Source organism: Adelges cooleyi, unplaced genomic scaffold (assembly GCF_023614345.1).
Source record: "Adelges cooleyi isolate 19-005CV unplaced genomic scaffold, UGA_ACOO_1.1 ACOO_flye_CR_arks_rails_tigmint_CR_PRNA_2, whole genome shotgun sequence".
Lineage (NCBI taxonomy): Eukaryota > Metazoa > Arthropoda > Insecta > Hemiptera > Adelgidae > Adelges > Adelges cooleyi.
In genome coordinates, this window is record NW_026095860.1 from 9210846 (window position 1) to 9232195 (window position 21350).

General features: G+C 32.2%; 1 protein-coding gene across 7 annotated transcripts in view; it reads right to left on the reverse strand.

Moving 5' to 3' along the window:
• Window positions 1-19: 19 nt before the first annotated feature.
• Window positions 20-21350, reverse strand: part of LOC126833765 (supervillin) — a 34878-nt gene continuing 13547 nt past the window's right edge. For 3 of the 7 annotated variants that reach the window (XM_050565285.1, XM_050565287.1, XM_050565286.1), the window contains exons 2-25: window positions 19221-19276; window positions 12563-13537; window positions 12096-12466; window positions 10244-10411; window positions 7515-7580; window positions 6890-7163; window positions 6093-6321; window positions 5246-5504; window positions 4889-5177; window positions 4673-4824; window positions 4372-4607; window positions 4016-4229; window positions 3801-3952; window positions 3567-3738; window positions 3308-3495; window positions 3118-3243; window positions 2905-3055; window positions 2598-2846; window positions 2359-2531; window positions 1593-1719; window positions 1321-1497; window positions 960-1258; window positions 742-894; window positions 20-682 (exon numbers count right to left, since the gene is read on the reverse strand). In XM_050565285.1, coding sequence (XP_050421242.1) covers window positions 596-682; window positions 742-894; window positions 960-1258; window positions 1321-1497; window positions 1593-1719; window positions 2359-2531; window positions 2598-2846; window positions 2905-3055; window positions 3118-3243; window positions 3308-3495; window positions 3567-3738; window positions 3801-3952; window positions 4016-4229; window positions 4372-4607; window positions 4673-4824; window positions 4889-5177; window positions 5246-5504; window positions 6093-6321; window positions 6890-7163; window positions 7515-7580; window positions 10244-10411; window positions 12096-12466; window positions 12563-13537; window positions 19221-19225 — 5292 coding nt within the window. In that variant the 5' untranslated portion in view covers window positions 19226-19276 and the 3' untranslated portion in view covers window positions 20-595. The remainder of the gene's footprint in view (window positions 683-741; window positions 895-959; window positions 1259-1320; window positions 1498-1592; window positions 1720-2358; window positions 2532-2597; window positions 2847-2904; window positions 3056-3117; window positions 3244-3307; window positions 3496-3566; window positions 3739-3800; window positions 3953-4015; window positions 4230-4371; window positions 4608-4672; window positions 4825-4888; window positions 5178-5245; window positions 5505-6092; window positions 6322-6889; window positions 7164-7514; window positions 7581-10243; window positions 10412-12095; window positions 12467-12562; window positions 13538-19220; window positions 19277-21350) is intronic. The other 4 variants (XM_050565290.1, XM_050565288.1, XM_050565291.1 and 1 more) reach the window with 4 other exon arrangements.

The following is a 21350-nucleotide window of genomic DNA, read 5'->3' on the forward strand; positions in this document are numbered from 1 at the left end:
TAAGTAAAATAAAAATATGTTGAAAAAGTTAGAACGTAAAAATGTAATTATTACAGAGTGAATTTACATAAATAAATTACTAAGAGTAAAAAAATTGTAAGTTAAATAAAATAAAAATACCTTATGTCTTAGGTTAAAATTAAACACAGCAAATTACCAAAATATTGAGATTTTTACTCGAAAAATATGTTTGTTATTACAAAAAAAAATCACAGCCTAAAAACAAAACTAATTAAATAATAAATTAAAAACATAGGATATAGTAAAAAACGCACAAAACTCATATTTGAAAATATGTTATACAAAAAGTGTTACAAGTTATTAAAAAATATGTCAGAAAAACTAAACATTAAGAAAAATATGTATAAATAATGTTTATCTTGTTTTAGTAACTTGTTACATCTCGAAGAGTATAAAAAAAAAATATATTGTATCTATAAATGTATAAATTAAAAAATTCACAGTAGAAAAATACAAGATTGCACACAATACATTTTTTTAATAAATATATATAAATCTATAATTCACAGAAACCTCCAATATTATCAAAACAATAGTATCAAATTAAATGTTTGCGTAATTCGGATTGTTGTTTCTAGAACAGGCCAACTGATTGTTTGATTTTAGTACGCTTCCATTTTGGAAGTTGGAGGAATTCGCTTTTGTTCATGTCTAATAAACCCTATAAAAAAAAGCATAACTTATAAAAAAAATCCATAACTTGGTAGACGTTGGACATACTTTAAAGGAGGCTGGCGATAAGTACAATTCTAGCCTAGTTGGATCAACACCATCTGGCAGAGGTCTTTGTAGCAATTGTGCCGCAGGATAAGTTTCTTGAGTGAGCCGTGCAAGTTCTTCTTCAACAGTTACTGTCTCACCAGGTTTGTGATCCTAAAAATAAAAATTAACGAAGTTTATAATTCAATACTTGTTAGTATAATTCAACTATTATATACCTTCATATTGATCTCGGCAATATCATCTCTATTATTCCATTCTGGGAAACAATTGGTGAACTGAAGTGGCTCGAGCCCAGCCCATACCAAATAAACTTTAGGTGTGTCATCAGCATTATATTTCTGGTGCCAGTAGTCAAGAGCCGTCTGCATAGCAGCTCGTCTTTCAGCTTGTAAACGGGTAAACGATGAGCCGCGGTGGTTGTTTAACTCCACATCAGAAGCATCTTCTACTACAATTTCTGGCCACCATCCTTGCCACACCCACAATTCTTCTCCAGTGTCCAGCATGAATAGTGCTATAAAAAAATTGTTTATTCAAATAAATCATTAAAACATATGTACCATATGGATATGATACCTGGTTGACTAGCATTGTATAGATGGTCTTGAAGGTATGGATAGGGTGATGGAACATAAGCACTATTGACTAAAGTCGCTTTGAATTGACCAAGAACAGATGAAAACTGAAACAATTTCATTTCACCCAACCTCGAAGCCTGAGATTTGTAATGACGGGCGGTTTTGGAACCTAGAGCTATATAAAAAATAAAAATTCATTTTATTTAAAAAATAAGTAATGTACAACTGTCCAACTAATGTTTATATTAAATACTTGATTAAATGATTTACCTTGGAAAAATTCTATTGGTTCCTTTGATTCATAAATAGATTTAGCATCCTGGATTTCTACGATTTCCCCTAATCCTAATTCTGTTCGGTCAACCTCAAATAAACGTTTGACAGTTTTTTTAGAAAGCTAAAAAAATTTACATAATTCAAATCCGTTTTAAAGTGCCAACAAAAATTAAAAGCTTTGAAATATAAACTAGAATAGAATTTCTTCAAGTTTAATAGCGTTCAAACGATATACTATTTAATAGGCATTACAAATGTTTATGAATCAGTACATTATACTGTATATAACACCAAAGCCCCTAGAAAATAAATTATACTTAACACTAGACTTAAGTACTTTATTTATCATATAAAATGGTAATAAATGATTCAAATCAAATAAAAAACTATTAATTAATATACTTATCACCACATCTGCCAAATATTTATTTATAATTTTATAGTATGAGTCAGTGTTACACAATGGTGAGTGGTTATGTAGCTGCTGCTGGCTATGACGCGAACTGTCTTTGGTTCGACACCATACAAAAATTACCCCCGGTATTCCAAGACTACAGTGTGGTCGATCAATTACACTCTACCTCTCCCCCCCACCCCCCGTGTCTTCCAACTTAACGGAAATTGGTAGTAGTGTACTAACAAACACAAAGTGAAAAGTGTTACTAAAGACCATAGGGTCATCGCAACAAATTAGCCTTTAGAATCGAGGGCAATGAAAAAAAAAAACAAAATTGTCTAAAATACTAAGAAAAACTTTTACCGATTGTATTTCTTCCGATGATCCTTTTCCATGCCAAATGTAAACAAGTCCATTTTTAGAATTAAGTAAAATGAAAGACGTTTGACTGCGTAGTTGTGTTGTTGAACATTGCACTTCAGTTAAATGCACCTCATCATCGTTAGCACCATGAACCATAAATAATCGCCAAATGCCTTAAGTAGAATAAATTAGTACTAAAATACACACATTATTACGCATTATAATAGACATATAATTACTTGGAGTCTGATTACGTTTCCCTCGATATACAATTGCCATCCCTTTGAACAAATTCCAAAACGCTGGTGGTTCATGTCCTTGATCAATTCTTACTTGTGGCCCTTGTTCGGTATCTAGTTGTATGGTCAATAGAGCGGCTGCTCCTTGATCATTTTGTGTAGCATTACGTCCATGCCAATACCAATACGCACAACGATTTCTGCCAGACGAAACCATTCGCCGCGAGGGTAAGCCACTTAATTCTCTTCCTGAGATGAAAACTTACATAATAAAATTATTTTTAATTTATGATATCAAAATGAATACCTTGAATTGATACATTGTATATCCATCGTATAATGTAAGAATCGCCACTATGAAATTGTCCTATAGACTTTTTCTCCAGCTCGGTGCTGTCAAATTCTTGAACATGCCAAACTGTTACGCTAACAGTGTTTACAACAAATTCCCTTAGCGTCTAAAACACAATATCAATGTAAAAATGTATTGAAATTAAACTTAGTGAGCGAATATAATTACATCTTTATCGTAGTAAGAAGACCCTCGACCAAGGTGGCTACCACTTAAAATTAAATCTGGTTCTTGTATTGACATTGCTATCATGTCAGCTGCGTTATAAGCATTGATTTCAGTTGACCAATCAATCTGAAAAACAATACATTTTGTGAGTATATATAATATATAAGTACATTGATACTGTTTGACTTACACATTTGTCATCTTGTTTTGAATTTTCCTTGTCGTCTTTCTTTTTAGATAGTTTTATAACACGGCTATAGTCTGGCCAGTCCACAAATTTCTCACGGAATAATATTGTTTCCATATGTTGTGTTAACTTGGCAAACAATGTCCACTCGGGTCGCTTTTTTCCAGCTTTTACATATACACTATCTTTATCTAAACATATTACAATAAAATATAAGCCAGTTCATAACTGATTTAAATGTAGTATTAATATATTTATTTACTCCTATCACCCAAACATGTGGCTACATCGATTGGACTAATATCATATTGGGAATAATCGTAACTGTCATCAAACAACTGGCGGGCCAAACGGATGGCTGGTCTGCGTTTGGTGACATTCACGTTTTTGCCATACCAAACATAAAGTTCACTACCAAAATCAAATACCAATGTCTAAATTCAACAGAAACACCGTGTTATTATAAAATTAATAACATTGAAAGCATATTACACACTTTAGAAGGGTCTAAAATTTCAATTTTAGGCATAGTTTCTGATATTTCTGGCAATAAAACAAGCTCTTCGCCCACAACTTCATATATGACATTTGTCGAAACAATGGCAGCCTCGTATAATTCATCCTCATCTGGGTGCCCCGCTCTTTGGCCTAATAATAATATATTTATGTGTTAAAATTGAGAAAAATAATAAACAAATTAGTATATTTTACCTTTCATAGAAGACGCTTCATTAGACGTTACACCCAAAAGAGTCCAAAATTTTTTCTCTTGTTGACTGTTGGGTAACGATGAATCACAATTAATCATAATAACCTGGGTGGCTCCTTTACAACCTAAATCTTTTTTATCCAAAATACTTTGAGCAATTTTAGCAGTATGCGATCGCTCAATCACATTAGAAAATTCTCCAATCCACACATAAATCTACACAAACAATAATATTATATAAATATTTATTATCAGAGTACATAAGCAATAATTTACATAAAAAACATTTGATTTTTTTAAAGTATGGATGGTGCTTAACCATTAATTTAATAAATTTTATTGTAATTAAAAATCAAACCTGAGAAGATGTGACCAGTACATAGGAATCGCCTTGATTAACAGAGTCGGCTATCGGTGGTACGAGACGAGTTTGTACTCGCCTCCGGCCTTTAATGTGTAATAACATTAAATCTTTGTATGGCGGTAACAATGATGGTGACGAATCCGCAGATTTACGTAAGTTTACTGAAGCAAAGTCCTCTTTACTGGCTAAGGCTGCGAGAGCTTCTCGAGCCAAAGGCGCCTTAATAGTTGCTATACATTTAAATAAAATTTCAACATCAAGAGTATTATGGTTAAAAAAAAAAAAAAAGTATTACAGTGTTCCAAATGACGTTGCAAAACCACATTAGTTTTGTTTTCAGTGTATTGCTGTTGTGCTAAATCTTGGTTTGTCGCTAACGCTTTTAGTGGGTTTTTCGACCCTTCGTGTTTTCTGTGTTGAACTCTAACTTTCTTGTGTTGGACAAGCCTACAAAATAAATAAACATAATTTATCATCAAATTGTTTTACTGACATTAAAAATAACCCATACATGGTGGATCGTGATGACTTCAAATGATCAAAATCCACATCTCCCATTGGAGCATCGGTCGTAATTGGTTTTGGACTACCAAAGAATTTGTCAAACTCATCATCTATCATTACCGGTACGGTGACAGTTTTCTCTTTGTGACTTTCGTAAGACGATGAACCGTTCAACAATGGTATTTTCTCAGATTTATTGTTCAAGTAGGATTTGGTTTTGTTGTCAGACATTGAGAGACTCCGTCGGACGTTTGACAGTTTGGTGGATTCTTCTACGAGTTTCTTTTTGGCAACGTCTACAGGAATAAGACAAACATAAACATTACAGTTCTATGCATAAGCTGTTGTGATTAAAAATAATTACTTGACGACAATCTGTCAGACGAGGAACGTTCATTGGCGGCTACCAGAACCGGGGCAAGGGGTGGCAAAGATTTTTGTTGCATTTTTCCGGCCACCGTAAAATTAGCGGTGTCCTTTTGTTCAACTCGTTTTTTCCAATCTTTAGAAGATGTTTCGAGTTGGTTTAGCCTGTCGACCAATATGTTATCTATACATTCTGCCGGTTCTTCAGTAGATTTCACTTGCTTGGTCAACTGTTTCCGCAATATATCTTGAGTAGCCTATAAAAAAAAGGAACGATAAAAAAAAAATAAAAAAATTTGTTTATTTAAAAATCGATGTAAATCTAATTAATAAGGATTTGTAGAAAAGTAAAAGCCGCTGCCAAATCAATAACATATAACTTCCTCAAAACCGATTTGTTATCAAACAAATTCCATCAAAATGAAAAAAAAAATACCCGATTGTCATTAAAATGTAATCTAGATGCAGACAAATGCAAAAACATACTTGTTGAATTTTAGGGGATATTTCGAATCTGCATAGCAGCTATAGTCATATAGGGATTTAGTGAACTCATAATAATGAATATACGGAAGATGGTTTGGGCGTGTTTTTAAGAAAATCGAAAAAGAGTTGTAACTTGTAATGGCGATGCACGGCAACAGAAAGTTAAGATTGATGAAAAACAAAAAGATTGTCATAGATAAGAAATGCTATAAAGGTTGGCGGCTGAGTAGTGGGTTCGAAGGTTTTGGAAAACTATTCGGTGGCGATTATGGATTAAGTGACTGATCCTGTCGGTAGAAATGGAAAGAAAGAAGCTATTTTTAGTCGCTCAATAGACTTTAGGTTCTGTTAATTCGTACGTTGATCGAGTTGTTCAACAACTCGTGAGTTTCCGGTTTTATTTTCGATATTCTTTTTTGCCAGTCCGCTTGGCCGCTTTTCTTCAGAGCCGCCAATCGATCTTTGATTGATCCACCAGCTCCTTTAATGACCGCAGTACCGTCGGGGGCATCGTTGGACGGCTCAACGCGTTTTTTTAAGTTTGGACAGTCATCGTTTTCTTTGCTTTTGGTCCCAAATTTGTGTTGCCTGGAAAAAACCACACGGATGGTAAGTCAACCGATATTGCTACTATTTAATGGGAATCCGAAAATCCGGATTTTCACAAAAAAAACCTATTTAAGCCACATATAAGACTTAAATATTTTTACAATATAAAGTTGTATACCTATGTAAAATATTTTTTATAAATATGTAAAAATAAAACACCATAAAGATAATTTGCTTTTGGATTTCAAACTTTTTGAAGTGCGAAAATCCGGAATTCCAATGCAATTTAGTCAAAGTAAAGCGTTTTTTTTTAAATTTCATTAAAACTTTTTAATTGGATACACAGCTTTATATTGTAATGATATTTAACATAATTTAAGTGGCTTTAATAGTGTTTATTTTTTTAAAAATCCGGATTTTCGGATTCTCTAAAAGCCACATCGCACCGCACGCGCAAGAGAATCTACTAAATTGTTGACTTTATTACTCCTTTCAATGAAGATTTGTCAGCGACCACCGTCACTTTTAACAATGCGATTGGCTTATAGTCATACTATAAATTTAGCGGTTCATCGATCGACTATTCTATTATTAAATAGGTAGATACCTCATTAATTCCAACTTGGAATTGGTGTTGAACGATCGGTTGATGGCGACATTCCGGGAAATGCGGCTCTTGTTGCGCTCGTTATCGGCAACAGGCTCTTTGGACGGTTTTGCTGTTTGGATTTTTATTTCAGGAATCGTTTTCGAATCGTTCTTCAGTCGTTCGGTGGTATCTATTGTTTCGGTTTTACTCGAAGTCTCGGCCATTTTGTTCGGTGATCTCGCTGTGCTAATACCGTTTATTGCTACATCGGCGTCGAACGTACACGTATTACCTTATTTTGCAATAAACACACAAATTAGTTACAAAAAATCAATAACATAATAAATCTGTACTGTGGGTATAAAGGCTAAATATATTATTTTTTAGTCAAACCCAGTAAAAACTTATACGTTTTTAATCTTTGTTAAAAAAAAAAAAAAAAAACACTTTTTTGTTTACAATTCAAAAAGTTATGCTTATTAGTCATTACCAATTCCAGCTCATTGACTAAACTAATAATTTTGAGACCCAAAGTACAGAATTTATATTTGAGGACACAACGGAAGTGGCCGAGCGTAATAAATCTAGAAAAGTTTATCAAGAGTGGTTAATAAAAAAATGTTTTTGTCTATATATAAGATACCGTTACCGTTGAATATACGAAGCCGTTCCATTACAAGGCTTCCTAATTTCTTCTTTGGCAATCTTCCTTTTACATTTTAAGCAAACACAATCACCAAAAACACATGCAAAAGCAAAATAATTAAAATTATGTTAGACACTACGTTATTGTAAAATTACTATATTATACTGGCTGCTATGTTACATTATTAATTATAATTCTACATAATATTATGGCTGTTCAAGCATAGGTTAAAGAATCCAAAAATTATATAAGTATACTACATCCGAAAATAGCATAATAATAATAGCATAGGTACCGTTTTTTTATAATAAACAAATTAGCAATACTTTTTCGAGAAAAATATATTTTGAGGTGGAATATATTATTATTATTATTATTATTATTATTGAAATATATGTAATTCTAATCTATGAAAACACTAACGACGAAGGTATTCTTTGGTCTCTACTGCCTACTCGTATAAATTATAGATAACTACGATACTAAATTATAGTTAACTATACTGCATTATAATTTGTATATGCATGTAAATAGTGTGAAATTACACAGCATTTTTTTCTGGGCAGGAAGCCCTCACCCTAATAAAAATATAATATATATTATAAAATATTTGTAATATTGATACACATAATATCGAAATATATAAAACCAGATTTTTAAATATTTTTTTAAAAAAATGGCTTAAGCGGCAAACATTTTGGAGGACGGGTAAGACCTTTTTAACTCCTTCTTGTCGCGTGCGCCACCGACTTAAAACGATTATAATTTACATAATTATTAATGAGAGCAACGTCATCGCGAGATAAAAAAAACCATCTGCCGTACGAGCTAATCATAATATTTTTGAACTTAAAATAAATAAATAAAACAGCTGGCTATTTGGAGAAAACGAAGAAGTTATTCAAAGTTTCAATTTCTAAAAAAAGTTTATGTGATATCACGACGTTATTGTGTCAACTCCAGATAGTCGGTGCCTCGCAATAGGTCAACATACTCTATTTATAAGCATAAAAACAGGAAATAAAAAAAAAGAGTGGATAATATGTTGTTAGTACGACGGACGGAGGCGAAAAACGGTAGAATATGTAACTGTTCCATAGCCTACAGTCTACACAATAAAGTATTACGCACGATTCTAGCTTTAATAAAGAAAATCTAAATCTAAAACAAAAAAAATCCAAAGGATAATGTGTAATATTAAAGTCAATGTTCTAAACGTCTAGATGATTACAACTTACGTGTCAAATTGATTTACAACTTATATTTTTGATCTAAGTGTTCTACATTAAAAAAAAGCTGACAATTATTACTAATTTCGGTACTCTGCAGGAAATTTTATAGACGTTAAAAGATACAAAATGTACCTAATTAATATACAAAAAACTTGTTTATGATACCATCAGCAACAAATTAATAAATTTAACTTAAAAAATTAATAAATTTTACTCAATTGTTGGAAAATGCATACATAGACATTGAAGTTTTTTGGTCTTCCAAAATTTCTATTTTTGGATTTAAATGTTCGTGTCTTTTTGAACACACGACCGTATTTGATGACTGTTCAGACCCAAAAATCCCTCCAACAGTAACTTTCGATAGAAGACTGTTCGAGAGGTTATAGAACAGTTAAGCGGAATGGCTTATAAGAGAGTACCATTATCATCAATAAATGGAAAATCGGACACAGAGCTGTCGAAAAACTCCATCGGCGGTATGTGGTTGTTTTGACTTATTTTTTTTGTTTAATCATAGCCATTATTATCGTCATAGAAATGAATATTTATACTGCAGAAGCTTCGTTGCAAACTAAAAACACACTTAGTGCAACTATGACTACACTATAGATAACTTAACTACACAATGTTATCAACCAGTTTCACCGAGTACTACGACAAAATAGTGGCTGAATAAGCCCCCATAAAGTTACACTAATCTACTAAAATTTTGTTTTGTTACAGTTATGTTCTTTCAGGGTAGTACAACCAAATTGTGGGCAAGTATACGTTATTAATTTGCATTTAATGGTTATGATTAACACACTAGCAAAAAAATTATTGCTGTGCATAAATATATCTTACGATACAAATCTGATCAACATTAGGGCAGCAAATTTAAACACTGGACCTTAAATTGTCAGTTTAATTAATATTAATCTGTTCAATTGTCTAATTACTAAAATACATTCCCGTTACTTCTAGCATATTTATTTTACATCTATAATATATATATATGGATAAGAAATTATACAAATTCTGAATTGCAACGTTAGTTTGTAGTTGGGAGTGGCTCACACAGCCTTCAAAACGGCCTTGTGTTATTTTTATAGAACATTAACGGATAAATTTAACTACTTTATAATATTTTGTTAATGGGATTTTTTATTTTTTATTTACATTTTTATTTTAGTATTAACCTGAATTATTGAACTAGACCAGGGGTAAAAAGAGGTAGCGAAGAACCGTTCAACCCGACTAAAATACTATATTTCAATAAGCAGACAACAGTTGTTCATACTAAACATTATTATAAATGTTAATCTGTTGGGAACAGGTGATGGACTCGGTGAAAACTGGGCGAACAGTTATATTATTATCATATTATCAAATATCAATGGGTATATTATGTTTGTATAAGCAGAAAATCGTATACAAACCGTAATCGTTCGCGTTATTTACATAATAACAAAACTACCAATTAGTCGAAACAATACAAATGTGATCACGTACCGTTGTTGTCTTCATTTTTGTCGCCGTTTTTTGCGGCGTTGAGATTTTTCGCCTCTTGTAGTTCGTGGTCGGTTACTGGCTGAGTGGAATAGCGATTGGCACAAACCGCACCATTCGCGTTCGGTTTCTTTTCTTGGCACTGTTTGAATTTCGACGATCTCACTCGAGCTATATTTATACAGAGTTAAAATTCGCGTGTTTTTTTAAAAACACATAACGCTAATGACAACATTTAATTGTACAAAAAATTGAAAATGAACGCCAGTGTGTATCGGATTTCTATAACGCGACGGTTTGAAGCGATACAGACATTTTACACATGTCTATTATACCGAATGCGTCCGAATACAAAATTATTTAAAACGTGTGCGGTGTGTGTTATTGTTGTTGGTATTATGTCGTGTAAACGGCGATTTGTGCTTTTAATTGGGATATTATCGGAGGCGATTTGTTACGCAAACAAAGGCCGCCGCAATAGAGCAATTATCGTTTTCGATAGTGTACATTTTAATTAGACAGCGTTTATTTAAGTCTATCCGGCCAGTACTGAAACGCAGGCCGAGTACAGGCTCGATCACAATGAACTCCATTGCCGGAAACCAAGTGAACTCCGACTCCCACCGAAAAAAACTACAGCTGTTTTGTTTAAAAAACCATCAAGTCAGTTTATCACAAGTTCAAGTCTATAATAATTAGATATTTAAAGTTATTTTTGTTTATGCCGAAGCACGTCGGCTCCCAATTTCAAGGTGAACTATAACCGGTTGGTTATTATAAATAGTAAAAATTAAAAAAATGACAATTATTCAACATACAATACTTAAAAAAGTTGTTCCTATATTTTAAGGCAATAAATGTGTACACAATAGTCAATAAAAATATAGCTTTAATTTTTAAGTTATTTTCTAGATATTGTTTCATCAATTTACCATGACAATGTTTATATTTTTATGTAGATTATATTTATAGTTTTTTTCGTATTAAATTTGTCTTATATGTAATTTATTAAAAACAATTGTTTTATACAACAGAAAACTGCATAATAATAATAAAATATAGTTATAGAAAACAGATTCAGACACTTGAAATGTTGGTCACTAATTTTAAAATAATATTTTTATCATCAAATTGTAGCTCCCCCTCCTACGGTTATTAATTGTTACATTGTGTTCAAGTTTATAATGGTATTCGGTTCAGTTACTGAAGTAATTGAAGTTATAACTTTTTAGTTTACTAGCATAATAATTATCTAAACATTTAAAAAAGCTGCTTGTTGGCATACAACTTTCTCAAAATCGAATTAAACAACACATTTACGGGACCATCGCATCTGATACATCATAAAAGAATTTACACCAAAGTCAACTTCTAGAAATATCAGGTTCGCTAAAAAAAAATTGGACTTTTGAGAATGTCAAATAACAAAAAAGGGGCTAAAAAGTAGTAGATTTACCTATAATATTTATTACTTCTACAATAAAAGGTCAGTTCATGTTGAAACATTATTCCCATATCTAATCAGGTAATTTCGTAAAGACTATAGTCCATATCCTAAAGAGATCTAAATTCTGTCACCACTTGTAAGTTTTAATGAGTAATGTAGTCGTTTAATGAGGAAATTCAATCGAATGTGATCTACGAGTCGTCGTACAAACATTTCGTAACAAAACGTGCCGACTGATAACGGACATAATTTTTTTTTTTATCGACACCCATAGAAGGTTATTCTTTCTCCATACAATACAAAAATTATAAAATCATAAAAAAAATCACGGACGTTATCGTTGACAGATAAACAGTTATGTGAACGCATAATTATATTACAAACACATTAGGTGGATTATCAACGTACCTGTAACGTTAATACGACCGCCTTCAACCTGTACGGCAGCGACGGTAGCAGCCGGCGGCGGCGATGACGCTATAATAATGTTGTTGTTTACGTTGTTGTTGTTGGTCGCCACCGCCGCCGTCGACTTCTTATCGAACAAGCACTGGAATTCGCGCGTTTTCGCCGAAACGCTTTTGGTGCGCCTCAAGGTCGTCCGCACGCCGGATTCATTGGCCATACACGTCGACAAAGTGCCGCTGCCACCATCATCTATCTTAGGGGCTATCTCGCGCCGTTCGAGCGACGAAAGACGGTTGGCCGACGGCGGCGTCTTGTCCAACGACGGACTGCCGCTAAAGTTTCCATTCTCCTCTACACGCACAGGGTTCGTCCTGCAACATTATCAAGAATGATTTAGACACTCGAAAACAAGGCTTTAAAACCATATATATATATGGTCATTGATAATTGAAAAATATAGTACGTACTTTTTAACGACGGCTCTGAGTTCATCGGGAGTGACGGGTTGCGTGTGAAACCTGGAACGGTCCCGGTTTGTGCGCGCGTTTTCCTTGACTGGTTTCTTGTACACCGCACTACCACCCGCCCAGTCCCCTCGGGTGATCGACTCAAGATTGGAAATGCGTTCAGCTACTGATAATCGTTTGATGGTCATTCTGCTGCCGCTACCGTTGGCCGACGGTTTCAAAATGGCCGGCAGGTTCTTGGCGTCCAACAATTCTGACGGAGGCAAAGACGTGGCGTCTATAGACTTTTTTTTTAAAATAGGCTTAGGGTATCCGTTTATGTCGTCCGCTTCCGTGGCGGCCCCAGGATCAGCCTGTTCCGACGGTTTTTTTTGTTTTAAAATCGGCCGGATGTCGTCGTCCGCAGCCGACGGAGGCTGTTCCACCACCCCGGCACCGGCTGCCGGTTCGCGTTTCTTTAGTATACTATGTGGTTCGGCCGACCCGTAGTCGTTCTGTTCGCTTGTTTTCCTCTTCAGTATGGAGTGCAGTTCGTTGCAGTTGAGCGAAGAGGTGGCGTCGTCGTGGCACGATTGACAACGGTTTTTCAATATGGGCTTCTGGGATGAGTCGTCGTCGAAACTGGCCGAATGCTTTTTCAATATGCCTTGCCGGCACGACTTGAAGCTGAAAGGCATCAGCGAACACTGTTTGCCGGCGGGTTGGTGACCGTGATTTTCCGACTTGGAGCCGACCACATCGTCGGCGTCCGTCGCCACCTCTGCCGCCGATGGACCGTGGTCGAACGATTTTCTTTTCAATATAGATTTGCAACAAAACCGCTGGTCCATTCCCCCGTCGATGTCGATGATAATATTATTCTGGAGTCGTTGGCCCGACGACGAATCGATTAAGTATTGACTATTATTAGTATTTTTACTATTACAATTATTACTTACACGTAAGTCTGACGGATAAGAGCGAAAGCATGTTGAGCTATACAAAAAAAAAAAAACAATATTAACTATATGGTGTTTATAGACTATTATATACACTTAACATATCATTATACGGGTATAGTATCGGTGGCAGTGACATAACCGTATGGCAGACCGCGAATTAATGAGCGCAACATCTTTGCTCGCGCTGCCGCTGTCTTTAATGCAACCTTACATGGTTTGAGAGTAACACGGGTCCCCTCCTTCTAGTGGTCCGTATAATATAATATTATATAGTAGGTATCTATTATAAAGGTACGACACGTTTAATAAACCTTCACAATCGAATGATTTACCGTCATCCATATCGTAGATCCAACGTTTTCCACGTTTGGTCTATTACACGCTCAATGGGTTCGGTGAAATAAGAAATTCAACCGTATAGCCTCACCTTATAGCGGAAAACAAAAGAAAACAAACGGCAACACTCAAGTTCTGTCTAGCAGTTTCGTCACGATCAGAGAAAAACAACAACAACAAAGACAAATATCAACCTGACTGACAAAAAAAGAACAATTTGTATCACACTCATTCTACCAAGCGGTTTTCCGAAAATCACTGTAATTAATTCTTTATTTTAATTATGTAAGCGGCGATCATATCACTATTTTTTTTTTTTAATTTAATATCAGTATACATATTGTGTAAACTCCGACACATTATTATACTATTTTATGTGCAATAGGCGTTTTATGATATCCGACAGAGCAAAGTAGATAAGGTGTTGATATAAAATACATAAAAAACTGATCATAATATTTATACCTATCAGCTATGTTGTTACTTGAAACAACAGGCAATTATATTACATATCCTATAACTAATATTAATAAAAAATATTAAACAAATTGTCAATAACATCTGTTTATAGTAGATCGTTTATGATGTTAAACTGATAATTATTGATACAATCACTCGTATCAGTGATATGAAAGCGTTTTACCTCTAATAATTTTTGGATTAATCAGCAGTCTAACTAATACATGCAAAATGTAATAGTACATTTTTAAACAATTTTTAGTGTTGTCATTCGCTTTAAGCTCAAGGCATTTCCAACGCTCCTCTTAAAAAATCAAATTAGAAATTTTGCAAAAGCTTCACTAAAAAAATTGACACTGAAGTTATGAAAAATTTAAATAAGTTGTAAAAGGGTTTACGTTTCTCTAACCCTATTTTCATCACAAATGCACCTATATGCTTTATTGTAATTAAAAGAATTGTAACATTAGTTCACTACAGGTTACGTTAGCCAGCGCCAGATAATATTTTAAACTAGGCTAACTATAATTTCCCCACTTTTTCAGTTGTAAATTATAAAAATGTTCCATTAGTAAAAAAATGCCGCCATAAACAATCCTATGCTTTGCGCCGGCTTTGTTTTACTTTTTTTTATAAATAAATATATTTTAAGTGAAAAAATATAATATTAATATATAAAATATTATTTGATATTTGGATAAACTTAATAAGTAGTTACATCTATTTAATTTTTGTATTAAAAATATTTTTTTAAATAAAATAAAATAGCTTAAGGCGTTTTAGGATATTATTAGCTAAAAATTTACACTTACCTATCTACTCCACAGACATTTTTTAAATTAGTTTTAACTTAAACTTTCATAAATCAAAATGGCAATATGTCAATATGTATCAATAATTTGTAAAATCGATTATAATATTTTTTATATATCTAATGATGAAATATGTTTGATGCACATTGATATTTTTGTAACGGTGATACTGATCTCTGAAATATATAGTTTATTTATAATCATTGATAAATGAAATAATGGACGACGCGTTTTTGTTTACAACAATCTTTTTTGCTTATATTTCTTTATATTATTCTATACTTTTAAACACTGCAGTGTGGTCATAATAGTCACGTCGTTTCGTGTAGTTCTTATTACTGAATTCTTACGAACATAATTTTCAGCATGAGCTAACAATATAATGGGTGTACCTATTATCTTCTATATTTCAGCTTACACTTTACAGTACGTCTTAGCCATTGTGAATGTTTTCAGAATTTACACATGTTAGGTTCAAAAAAAAGGTCATTTTTTTTAAGTGTACCGTACTTTTAATACTCAAGTCTGGGTTAATTTTATATACATTTTTGTACGTTATACTATAACATAATAAACATTATATAGTCATATAATTGACATAGTCACATTAACATAGTCTTGTAGTCATATTGTGACTGCGAATGGTACGTAATCCGCCATAAAAACTGGTCTGTGTCCCGTTGGAAATAATTTACGGATCCGTCTAAGATTATTTTAATTTAAGAATAATAAAATATTTTTTAAAAATGTAACTCGACCAAGAGCAGGTAACTATAGGTATTATGTAGGCCTCGAACAATCCTTGTAACATGAGATTTTATTATGAAAAATATTTATCATGATTAGTGCAGTGTACAAAAAAACGTAACGGACGAGTGACTGCTGTTGGTTTTGTTATTCAATATACTGTCGAGAATAAAATATGTTTTATTATCAATTTTAAAAATAATACTTTTTTTTATGTCAAAGTGAAAACAAGTTTTTAGGTGCATAAAAATAAATGTCCATGTATAATTTACTATTATTATGTAATAAGGTAGAGAATATTATTATACATACACAGGGTGATTTACTAATAATAACCAACTTGCACACTAAATAATTTTATTATTATATAAGAAATGGAAATACTCAGTTCAAAACGAATTGATCGTCACACTAGTCTTGTTTATGATTTGATCATACAATTATTAGGTCAATATTAATAATAATTACTTATAGATTCCTTAATCTCAATGGCATAATCTAACTTTTTAAAAAAATTACCTAGATGCACATTAACAAGCTCCAGAAAAGTTTTAAGTAGGTATACTATAAAACTGTAAAGTATTCTATACGGAAAAAAGTTCTTCTAAAGAATTGCAGGAAAATAATGGAAAAATTAAGAAATACATTTATTTATAAACTTATTACCTCAAATCAAATCTCCCACGACGAATGCCATTAAGAACAAAAGTGATGTAAATTCAAAAAATCTAAAGTAACACCTTCAATTTGTTGCATGCGAAAGTGGTTTATGCGCTGCTTTGCTTGTTTTCCGCTAGATGGCAGGAGAACTTATACGTTCTCGTAAAAAGTAAAAACGTACCTATACAGTATTTCTACTTTATCCTTTCGTTTCTCAACTTTTAACTCTTATGACTTACACCTCTTTTGCTTTTGATGGCTCAAATATTGCCTGGATTTTACCCCTTAAAACTACACACCCATTAACATAACAATAACTATTTTATAGTTATAATACATTTTATCAACTCTATAAAATATATTTACTTGGACGTAAGAGTTAGAAATTTAAAATGTAACTTAAATCAATACCATTATTTCGAGTAAAATTTTCCAACTAATATTCGTACTAGAAAAATTGTCAGATATTTTTGTAAAATAATTATAGCAATAAAATAACATTCGAGGGGGTCTGGCCTTTCCATAATATATAAGCTTTACTTATTTGGGTAGGAGAGGGCCTGAGGGCGTTAAAAATGAAAATGAAATCGTAAAATATGTACGTATCTAATTAAAAATAAGGGCACTTTAGATTGTGATCGTGCTAATAGATAGTATATATTATTGTGGATATTTAAAAAAATATATTAACTGTTAATTTAATAAGGCGTATGTTATTCAGTTTAATATAAAACACATTTGTAATGAAAATAAAACATTAAAACACTAGCATAGCATATATTACCTCAATTTGTTATGTTATTGATATGTACGTCTCCATATAAAAATGTAATTATTATTATTATTATGTTTAATATGGACTTTCTAATGGGGTTATTAAGATATTTTTTTTATAAATAACGTTTATAAAGAAGCATTTTGATAAATCACATAATAGTAGAATTGTGCGCTGTCGTTAAGATATTAATCAGATAACACAAATATGATCAAGGTCAAATTAGTGTATAATGTTTAACAACAATACTCTTAATTAATACGCGCACAGCGCAGACGCATAGTGTTCATGGGATAAATCAGAAAAACATTTTAAACATTTCTTCCAAATGAAATTTTTATAGAAAATGACAAAATATGTTTATCCCAAATAACCTTGGAAAATTTTCAGTAAAAAAATGAAAGCAAAATATAAAACGACATTGAAGGTAAGAGAATAAAGACTACGATGAATAAAAATGAAATATAATTGAAAATAATGTCGTTTTAAACATATCTACTATTTGTATAGATACAATAACATTATATATATATATAAAATAGCCAATAGAAATAAAAAATAAAATATACCCTTGTTATTTTAAATATAATCGATCGCTCATTTTTTGTTGTTGATACATTCAAAATGTATAATTCCATCATAATAAAATTAATATTTATAACGTTTTACGGGTTACCTTAAACGTTATACCGAATTCCAAGCCATTTTCTTTTTATGTTAACGTCATTTTATTATTATTTTATATAAAAAATGTTCCAAAGTTATTATTTTAGCGTTTTTAAAAAAAAAAATTACTTTTAAAGATCATAATAACAAAAACAAAACATCGATTCAAATAAGTAACACGTTTACAACAGTCTATATAAAATACATACAGCGACAGACTTTATATTAGTTACAATATCTATAATCCATTTTGCTGTTTTGTATGTCCAGTATTAATTTATAAAGAAAAACAAACACTATAAAATTTGATGGTAACTCATTACAATACAAATATTTCAGTAAAACATTTTGACTAAATTTAATAATATATAATAAGATAATGAGATATAATAACACACATGTGTTTCACCGTTCAGTCCTAAACGAGAACAACACTTTAACGTTTGTAAATCATTATTTTTTTACATAATTACCCACGACAAATATCAACTATTATCGATAAAATTATTGCTCGAAAATCGAAATTAGTGAATTTGATAATTTAATTGGATACAATAAGATACTTTTTCATATGAAACCTATATTATTATTATTTTAGTAGTGGTACGCTTCCTCTGTGGTGATTATTTGTCGAGATCTGTCGCCGCCACTTGTGAACAGGTTTCAACAATAAATATGTACTATATGTTATCCACTGATTACTGCATGTGTTAAATGTATACATAACTTTACATACACACTTTTTTTCCTACGAAAATTACAATATTGCTCTCGGTTTCATTATTCTATGTGTGATGCGTTATTGACAAAAATACGACGGGGTTCATTCTGCATAAACGACCAACAGCTCTAAATTGGCTGACTATAGCAAATATAATAACTTTTTTTATTTATTCATGGGAAGATAAAAGCTCTCAAGTTGATAATAGTTGAGCACGTATTAATTTATTTAACATTTCCCCCTTATTTATTTGTTAATTATTTATTGACTTGGCTAATTATTAAAACAATTCAAAATAAAAGATTGTAATACAATTATTACAGTTATTTTTTTCGCATTTTTATTCTGGTAATTTTTGGCGAATTTCCAGGTAGGCATGCTTCTGGCTTAAACTCTGTTACCAAACAAAATAAAATGAAAATGCCTCGCAATTACCATTCAGTTTGCCGTTTATATCAAAGGTTATAACCGCCAACGAAACTAAATATAATCACATTTAAGTTCAACATTTTGCGTTTAATTATACATTTTATCAACTTACATCATAATATGTGGACGTAAATCAAATGGTTAACGTTATGTCACATCTCTGCCATCCTGAAAAACAAGTATGAACGCCATTAAAAAAATGATATATAAATAGTTATGATTAGTTAAATTCCATCTAATTTTGTTTTGCGGTTAATCGTACAATGTAATAAATGTTAGACTTAATAGTTTATCTAACTCTACCCGGGACGGGTAAAAGCGGGTGCTCGTTATATAAGTGTATGAATTAAACAGTCACGGGCAATGATAATAATTGTGAGTCGATAAATCGGTGCTATACGTTTTGTTTTAACAAGCCTGGCGGAATTTTCTCCAGACTAGCTTCTGTAGGGTATAAATTAGTCATTCGTACCGACCGGATGACGTATGGACGTATATATTATTATATAGATACACGATGCAGTAGAAAAAAAAGAAAAAGTAGTGAGCCGCTGCACCGCCAATACCCTTAGGGTAAAAACGAAATCGAGCAACTCGACAATATTATACAGGGAAAGTTGTCACAATATAAGTAATCAAATTAAAAGAAAGTCAACAACCAAACTACCCGTATTATAACGATCCTGTATTGAACGCGAAAAATAAATTATCTACTCAGCTTATCGGTGCTAAAAAGCGTTGACAGACTTTGTGACACAACGCTAACACCGGTGCAGTGACGGTTGAATGTGAATAAAATAAAAATAATAGTAATGAACAAATAATAGCCAATGCCGTGCCCACTAGTCATAACGGACACTTGAGTCTTAAAAGAAATCATTTGATAGGAAATTGTGTTAATTTTTCATTTGTTTTTAGTAGGCGAGCAGTCAGTCTTTAATTCGAATACATCAAGTTGTAAAATATTATATTATTATATCATAACCGTAGTTTTAAACAACAATGACACACCTCTGGGAAAACACAATACCCTCAGCGAGTATTGTTATATGTTCTGTGCCTGGGAGGGTCAAGATGTGGGTAATATAATGTACATACAGAATTGTTTTAGCTTTAATGCAGTTTTGAGATTTACAATAGATGTGTTATTAATTTCTACACTAAATCCTAGACCCACAATCTGCATACTTTAAGTATTCTCTATCGGTCAGTAACCGTGTGTAGGACGGTCTTTTTGAGGCTAATACAAAAAAAAATTAACCTCCCCTATTATTCGAATCTACACAATCCATACAAAACATAAATCATCATCATCATCATCATGTAGCTTAACGGGCCATGAAGGCCCAACGTTGCCATCATGAGATGGTTTCTTGACGAATTCGCTTTCGGGGCTGGTCGTCAATCCGTCGCCGGAGAAGGGGATGGCGGTCGGGATGATTGATCGCCCAGCAAACGAGCGCCTGTGACCGAGTGTCGAACCGGCGACAGTGAGCGCTAACACACTGCCGCCTTACCCACTCGGCCACTCCTCAAAACATTAGTACCTATGTTATTATTTTACATAAGATAATACTAATTTGTAGGTTATTATCAACTTAAATAAAATATAATTAATCCACGAAATGTTTTTTTTTTATTGGAACTTAGTTGTCTACAAAATGAGATTTTAAATATGTAAAATGTTTTATAGAAGTAAATGAAAATGAAAAAATTAAAAAACATAAAAAAGCTTATTTGAAATAAGATGTTTAGGAAAACTACGGGTTTGTGTGATGTACTTGAATAAAATCTGAATTTTAAATGTTAATAATGGATAGTATTCTATTATATATATTAACATTACAAATGTTTTTGTAATGAAATGTAATATAAAATGTAAGCGATATAAATATTTGTTTTCAATCAATTTGAAACGTTTGGAAAATATTGTCGTTACCCAGTACTACAAATTACAATACTCATACACTACAAATACCTATGTGTAAAAAATTTCTTAACACTTGTTGTTTTTTTACACCACTTACAAATTCAAATTAACGAAAACACAATTATCGTTTACAAATAATTGTTTTCATATAAATTTAAAAAATATAATACACATGCGCGCAACGTTTGTTAGTTTTCAAAGTTTGTTAGAATATTATAACAAAACTATACAATGATACTTCGTGCGGCGCTTTTTGTCGAAAGTGTACATATACTAGTAGTTTAACATTAGGCACGGGATACAGCACATATA